General features: G+C 57.7%; 1 protein-coding gene across 1 annotated transcript in view; it reads right to left on the bottom strand.

Annotated features, from left to right (window-relative positions):
* Positions 1–535: 535 nt before the first annotated feature.
* Positions 536–8,356, bottom strand: part of EPHX2 (epoxide hydrolase 2) — a 27,059-nt gene continuing 19,238 nt past the window's right edge. The window contains exon 15 of the mRNA XM_032682271.1: positions 536–548. Coding sequence (XP_032538162.1) covers positions 536–548 — 13 coding nt within the window. The remainder of the gene's footprint in view (positions 549–8,356) is intronic.

Genomic DNA, 8,356 nt, shown 5'->3' with positions numbered 1-8,356 from the left:
GGATTTTTCCAAAGGGGAGCGGGATGAGGGCGCTGCGGGCTCTGGGAGGGACCCCGGGAGCTCGGGATTTTTCCAAAGGGGAGCGGGATGAGGGCGCTGCGGGCTCTGGGAGGGGCCCCAGGAAGGGATTTTTCCAAAGGGGAGCGGGATGAGGGCGCTGCGGGCTCTGGGAGGGGCCCCGGGAAGGGATTTTTCCAAAGGGGAGCGGGATGAGGGCGCTGCGGGCTCTGGGAGGGGCCCCGGGAGCTCGGGATTTTTCCAAAGGGGAGCGGGATGAGGGCGCTGCGGGCTCCGGCAGCGGCCCCGGGAGCTCGGGATGTGTCCCCGGGGAGGGATCGTGACCCGTCCCGGAGGAACGCGGGGCCGGGATCGGGGCTCGTGTCCTTTTTAGGGCCGGAGCGGGAGCGGCCCGGGAGCGGGTGCGGGAGCGGCCCCGCAGCAAATCCCGGAACAAATCCCGGAACAAATCCCGGAGCAAATCCCGGAGCAAATCCCGGAGCAAATCCCGGGCTGTCGGGGCGATGGATGGCCGGGATTAGCGGGGGCAGCTGCGGAGGGAGGGACGGGGAGGGGGGGACACGGCGGGAGGGGGAGAAGGGGAGGCAGGGAGAGGGTCCCTGGGGGGTGAGGGGGAAGGGAGAGGGTTCTTATGGGGTGGGAAGGCAGGGAGAGGGTCCCTGAGGGATGAGGGGGAAGGGAGAGGGTTCTTATGGGGTGGGAAGGCAGGGAGAGGGTCCCTGGGGGATGAGGGGGAAGGGAGGGGGTCCTTGTGGGGTGGGAAGGCAGGGAGAGGGTCCCTGAGGGATGAGAGGGAAGGGAGAGGGTCCTTGTGGGGTGGGAAGGAAGGGAGAGGGTCCCTGAGGGATGAGAGGGAAGGGAGAGGGTCTCTGGGGGATGAGGGGGAGGGAGAGGGTCCTTGAGGGATGACGGGGAAGGGAGAGCGTCCTTGGGGGATGAGAGAGAAGGGAGAGGGTTCTTATGGGATGGGAAGGCAGGGAGAGGGTCCTTGTGGGTGGGAAGGAAGGGAGAGGGTCCCTGAGGGATGAGAGAGGAAGGAGAGGGTCCCTGGGGGATGAGGGGGAAGGGAGAGGGTCCCTGGGGGGTGAGAGGGAAGGGAGAGGGTCCTTGTGGGATGAGAAGGCAGGGAGAGGGTCCCTGAGGGATGAGGGGGAAGGGAGAGGGTTCTTATGGGGTGAGAAGGAAGGGACAGGGTCCCTGAGGGGTGAGAGAGAAGGGAGAGGTTCCTGAGGGATGAGGGGGAAGGGAGAGGGTTCTTATGGGGTGGGAGGGCAGGGAGAGGGTCCTTGTGGGATGAGAGAGAAGGGAGAGGGTTCTTATGGGGTGAGAAGGCAGGGAGAGGGTCCCTGAGGGGTGAGAGGGAAGGGAGAGGTCCTTGTGGGGTGGGAAGGCAGGGAGAGGGTCTCTGGGGGATGAGGGGGAAGGGAGAGGGTCCTTGTGGGGTGGGAAGGCAGGGAGAGCATCTCTGAGGGTGGGGGGTGCGGAGCTTGGGCAGGGAGAGGGAATGGGGGGTTCAGGTAGAGGGAATGGGGTGCAGGAAGAGGGAATGAGGGCCCAGGAATAGGAGAAGGAGGTTCAGGAAGAGGGAATGGGGGACAGGAAGAGGGGAAGGGGATTCAGGAAGAGGGAATGGGGGCTCAGGTAAAGGAAATGGAGGTTCAGGAAGAGGGAATGGGGGCTCAGGAAGAGGGAATGGGGTGCAGGAAGAGGGGAATGGTCCCTCCGAGCCTGGGACGAGCCCAGCTCTTGTCCTTCCTCCCGCTGCTCCTCCCGGCCCCACCCCCGTCCCAGTGCTCCCAGGATGGGGAGAAGGGGGATTGTCACCTGGGATTGAGGGATTGTCACCTGGGATTGAGGGATTGTCACCTGGGATTGGGGATTGTCACCTGGGATTGGGGATTGTCACCTGGGATTGAGGGATTGTCACCTGGAATTGAGGGATTGTCACCTGGGATTGGGGATTGTCACCTGGGATTGAGGGATTGTCACCTGGGATTGGGGATTGTCACCTGGAATTGAGGGATTGTCACCTGGAATTGAGGGATTGTCACCTGGGATTGAGGGATTGTCACCTGGAATTGGGGATTGTCACCTGGAATTGAGGGATTGTCACCTGGAATTGGGGATTGTCACCTGGAATTGGGGATTGTCACCTGGAATTGAGGGATTGTCACCTGGGATTGGGGATTGTCACACTGGGATTGGGGATTGTCACCTGGGATTGGGGATTGTCACCTGGAATTGAGGGATTGTCACCTGGGATTGGGGATTGTCACCTGGAATTGAGGGATTGTCACCTGGGATTGGGGATTGTCACCTGGGATTGGGGATTGTCACCTGGGATTGAGGGATTGTCACCTGGAATTGGGGATTGTCACCTGGAATTGGGGATTGTCACCTGGAATTGAGGGATTGTCACCTGGAATTGGGGATTGTCACCTGGAATTGGGGATTGTCACCTGGGATTGGGGATTGTCACCTGGAATTGGGGATTGTCACCTGGAATTGAGGGATTGTCACCTGGAATTGGGGGATTGTCACCTGGAATTGGGGATTGTCACCTGGAATTGGGGGATTGTCACCTGGAATTGAGGGATTGTCACCTGGGATTGAGGGATTGTCACCTGGAATTGAGGGATTGTCACCTGGGATTGAGGGATTGTCACCTGGAATTGAGGGATTGTCACCTGGAATTGGGGATTGTCACCTGGAATTGAGGGATTGTCACCTGGAATTGGGGATTGTCACCTGGGATTGGGGATTGTCACCCTGGGATTGGGGATTGTCACCTGGGATTGGGGATTGTTACCTGGGATTGAGGGATTGTCACCTGGAATTGAGGGATTGTCACCTGGAATTGAGGGATTGTCACCTGGGATTGGGGATTGTCACCTGGGATTGAGGGATTGTCACCTGGAATTGAGGGATTGTCACCTGGGATTGGGGATTGTCACCTGGGATTGAGGGATTGTCACCTGGGATTGGGGATTGTCACCTGGAATTGGGGATTGTCACGTGGAATTGGGGATTGTCACCTGGGATTGGGGATTGTCACCTGGGATTGGGGGATTGTCACCTGGGATTGGGGGATTGTCACCTGGAATTGAGGGATTGTCACCTGGGATTGAGGGATTGTCACCTGGAATTGGGGATTGTCACCTGGGATTGGGGATTGTCACCTGGGATTGAGGGATTGTCACCTGGGATTGGGGATTGTCACCTGGAATTGAGGGATTGTCACATGGAATTGGGGATTGTCACCTGGAATTGAGGGATTGTCACCTGGAATTGAGGGATTGTCACCTGGGATTGGGGGATTGTCACCTGGAATTGAGGGATTGTCACCTGGGATTGAGGGATTGTCACCTGGGATTGGGGATTGTCACCTGGAATTGAGGGATTGTCACATGGAATTGGGGATTGTCACCTGGAATTGGGGATTGTCACCTGGAATTGGGGATTGTCACCTGGGATTGGGGATTGTCACCTGGGATTGGGGATTGTCACCCTGGGATTGGGGATTGTCACCTGGGATTGGGGATTGTCACCTGGGATTGGGGATTGTCACCTGGAATTGAGGGATTGTCACCTGGGATTGGGGGATTGTCACCTGGGATTGAGGGATTGTCACCTGGAATTGGGGATTGTCACCTGGGATTGGGGATTGTCACCTGGGATTGGGGATTGTCACTTGGGATTGGGGATTGTCACCTGGAATTGGGGATTGTCACCTGGAATTGGGGGATTGTCACCTGGAATTCAGGGATTGTCACCTGGAATTGAGGGATTGTCACCTGGGATTGGGGATTGTCACCTGGGATTGGGGATTGTCACCTGGAATTGAGGGATTGTCACCTGGGATTGAGGGATTGTCACCTGGAATTGAGGGATTGTCACCTGGAATTGGGGATTGTCACCTGGAATTGAGGGATTGTCACCTGGAATTGGGGATTGTCACCTGGGATTGAGGGATTGTCACCTGGGATTGGGGATTGTCACCTGGAATTGGGGATTGTCACGTGGAATTGGGGATTGTCACCTGGGATTGGGGATTGTCACCTGGGATTGGGGATTGTCACCTGGGATTGGGGGATTGTCACCTGGGATTGGGGGATTGTCACCTGGAATTGAGGGATTGTCACCTGGGATTGAGGGATTGTCACCTGGAATTGGGGATTGTCACCTGGGATTGGGGATTGTCACCTGGGATTGAGGGATTGTCACCTGGGATTGGGGATTGTCACCTGGAATTGAGGGATTGTCACATGGAATTGGGGATTGTCACCTGGAATTGAGGGATTGTCACCTGGAATTGAGGGATTGTCACCTGGGATTGGGGGATTGTCACCTGGAATTGAGGGATTGTCACCTGGGATTGAGGGATTGTCACCTGGGATTGGGGATTGTCACCTGGAATTGAGGGATTGTCACATGGAATTGGGGATTGTCACCTGGAATTGGGGATTGTCACCTGGAATTGAGGGATTGTCACCTGGGATTGGGGGATTGTCACCTGGGATTGAGGGATTGTCACCTGGAATTGGGGATTGTCACCTGGGATTGGGGATTGTCACCTGGGATTGGGGATTGTCACTTGGGATTGGGGATTGTCACCTGGAATTGGGGATTGTCACCTGGAATTGGGGGATTGTCACCTGGAATTCAGGGATTGTCACCTGGAATTGAGGGATTGTCACCTGGGATTGGGGATTGTCACCTGGGATTGGGGATTGTCACCTGGGATTGAGGGATTGTCACCTGGGATTGAGGGATTGTCACCTGCCGGACATTTTCGGGATCTCTGCCGTTGGGACCCCCCCAGTCTCCCCCCCGGGGTGGTTTTGGGGTCCCCCCCCCTTTCCCTGTTCCCCCCCCTCCCGCGGGGGGTGGGGTTGGAGTCATGGAAAATCCCGGCGGGCGCCAAATTTCCCTCTTTGGGCCGGACCTGGCAGCTTTTCCCGGGAATTCTGGGGCTCCGCCAGCCCCCGGAGCGGCCCCCCCCGCCACATCCCTGCCAGATTCCCGGGAAAAAGGGGGCCCTGGAGCGGGAAAGGGGGTTCCCCGAGGGCTGGACTGGGAGGGAATGGCCCGGGAATGGTCTGGGAATGGTTTGGGAATGGGTTGGGAATGGGCTGGGAATGGGCTGGGAATGGGCTGGGAGTGGACTGGGAATGGTCTGGGAATGGACTGGGAATGGTCTGGGAATGGCCCAGGAATGGTCTGGGAATGATCTGGGAATGGTCTGGAAATGGGCTGGGAGTGGACTGGGAATGGTCTGGGAATGGACTGGGAATGGTCTGGGAATGGCCCAGGAATGGTCTGGGAATGATCTGGGAATGGTCTGGAAATGGGCTGGGAGTGGACTGGGAATGGTCTGGGAATGGACGGGGAATGGACTGGGAATGGTCTGGGAATGGTCTGGGAATGGTCTGGGAATGGTCTGGGAATGGGCTGGGAATGAGCTGGGAATGGTCTGGGAATGGCCTGGGAATGGTTTGGGAATGGTCTGGGAATGGTCTGGGAATGGTCTGGGAATGGGGTGGGAATGGGCTGGGAATGAGCTGGGAATGGTCTGGGAATGGTCTGGGAATGACCTGGGAATGGTTTGGGAATGGTCTGGGAATGGTCTGGGAATGGGCTGGGAATGGCTGGGAATGGTCTGGGAATGGTCTGGGAATGACCTGGGAATGGGCTGGGAATGACCCGGCGGGATCCTGGGAATCCCCCGAGGTTTAAGGTGGAACCTCCCCCCAAAAGGAGCCTCTGGCGGGAATAAAAGGGAATTTTAGGGATTTTGGGATTTGTGTCCCGGAATGGGCCCTGCTGGGAAAATCCCACTGGGAAGGGACCCCCCAGTGAGGGGGGAGGGAGCCCCAGGCAGGGATCTGATCCCAAGGGAACCCGGGGGGATTTGGGGTGGGATGGGGATGTGGGATGAGAATGGGAATGTGGGATGGGGATGGGAATGTGGGATGGGGATGGGAATGTGGGATGGGGATGGGAATGTGGGATGGGGATGGGAATGTGGGATGGGGATGGGAATGTGGGATGTGGGATGGGAATGTGGGATGTGGGATGGGAATGTGGGATGGGGCTGGGAATGTGGGATGTGGGATGGGAATGTGGGATGTGGGATGGGAATGTGGGATGGGGCTGGGAATGTGGGATGGGGATGGGAATGTGGGATGGGGCTGGGAATGTGGGATGGGGATGGGAATGTGGGATGGGGATGGGAATGTGGGATGTGGGATGGAAATGTGGGATGGGGATGGGAATGTGGGATGTGGGATGGAAATGTGGGATGGGGATGGGATGGGAATGTGGGATGAGACAAGGATGTGGGATTGGGATGGGAATGTGGGATGGGGATGGGATGGGAATGGGATGGGACAAGGATGTGGGATTGGGATGGGATAGGATGGGATAGGGATGTGGGAATGGGATGGGGATGTGGGATGGGATGAGATGAGATGGGGATGTGGGATGGGATATGGGATATGGGAATAGGAATGAGGTGGGGATGAGGGATAGGGGTGTGGGATGGGATATGGGATGGGGATGGGAATGGGAATGGGATGTGGGATGTGGGACGTGGGATGGGGATTGGGATATGGGATGGGGATGGGGACGGGATGGGGATGGGATGGGGATATGGGATATGGGATGGGATGGGGATATGGGATGGGGATGTGGGATGGGGATGGGAATGGGAATGGGAATGGGATGGGATGGGATGGGGATGGGGATGTGGGATGGGATAGGAATGTGGGATGGGGCTGTGGGATGTGGGATAGGATGAGATGGGAATGTGGGAATGGGATGTGGGATAGGGATGATCACAAGCTCAGTCACATCTCCCTGGAGGTGACATCCTGACCTGGTGACCCTGCTCCTGATCCATGATCCTGCTCCTGATCCATGATCCTGCTCCTGATCCATGATCCTGCTCCTGATCCATGATCCTGCTCCCGATCCATGACCCTGCTCCTGATCCATGACCCTGCTCCGGATCCATGACCCTGCTCCTGATCCATGACCCTCCATCCCAATCCATGACCCTGCTCCTGATCCATGACCCTGCATCCCACTCCATGACCCTGCATCCCAATCCATGACCCTGCATCCCAATCCATGACCCTGCATCCCAATCCATGACCCTGCATCCCAATCCATGACCCTGCTCCTGATCCATGATCCTGCTCCTGATCCATGATCCTGCTCCCGATCCATGACCCTGCTCCTGATCCATGACCCTGCATCCCAATCCATGACCCTGCATCCCAATCCATGACCCTGCATCCCAATCCATGACCCTCCATCCCAATCCGTGACCCTGCATCCCAATCCATGACCCTCCATCCCAATCCGTGACCCTGCATCCCAATCCATGACCCTCCATCCCAATCCGTGACCCTGCATCCCAATCCATGACCCTGCATCCCAATCCATGACCCTGTTCCTGATCCATGACCCTGCATCCCAATCCATGACCCTGCATCCCAATCCATGACCCTCCATCCCAATCCGTGACCCTGCTCCTGATCCATGACCCTGCATCCCAATCCATGACCCTCCATCCCAATCCGTGACCCTGCTCCTGATCCGTGACCCTGCATCCCAATCCGTGACCCTGCATCCCAATCCATGACCCTCCATCCCAATCCGTGACCCTGCTCCTGATCCATGACCCTGCATCCCAATCCATGACCCTCCATCCCAATCCGTGACCCTGCTCCTGATCCGTGACCCTGCATCCCAATCCGTGACCCTGCATCCCAATCCATGACCCTGCATCCCAATCCGTGACCCTGCTCCTGATCCATGACCTTGCTCCTGATCCATGACCCTCCATCCCAATCCATGACCCTGCACCTGATCCATGACCCTGCATCCCAATCCATGACCCTGCTCCTGATCCATGACCCTGCACCTGATCCATGACCCTGCATCCCACTCCATGACCTCCCTCGGATCCTTTCCTGCTCTTGGATCCCCTCTCCCATCCCTCGGATCCCATTCCCTCCCTCTGGATCCCTCTCCAACCCCTTGGATCCCTCTCCCATCCCCTGGATCCCTCTCCCTGCCCCAGATCCCTCTCTCATCCCTTGGATCCCTCTCCCTCCCCTCGGATCCCTTTTCCCTCCCCCTGGATCCCTCTCCCTTCCCCTGGATCCCTCTCCCTTCCCCTGGATCCCTCTCCCTTCCCCTGGATCCCTCTCCCACCCCTCGGATCCCTCTCCCTCCCCTCGGATCCCTCTCCCTCCGCCTGGATCCCTTTTCCCTCCCCCTGGATCCCTCCCCCTGGATCCCTCTCCCTCCACGCCCTTCCCGATTCCCT

The sequence above is a fragment of the Chiroxiphia lanceolata genome, chromosome 3 (genome assembly GCF_009829145.1).
Source record: "Chiroxiphia lanceolata isolate bChiLan1 chromosome 3, bChiLan1.pri, whole genome shotgun sequence".
Classification (NCBI taxonomy): Eukaryota; Metazoa; Chordata; class Aves; order Passeriformes; family Pipridae; genus Chiroxiphia; species Chiroxiphia lanceolata.
This window is presented reverse-complemented; position numbering and strand designations above follow the sequence as displayed.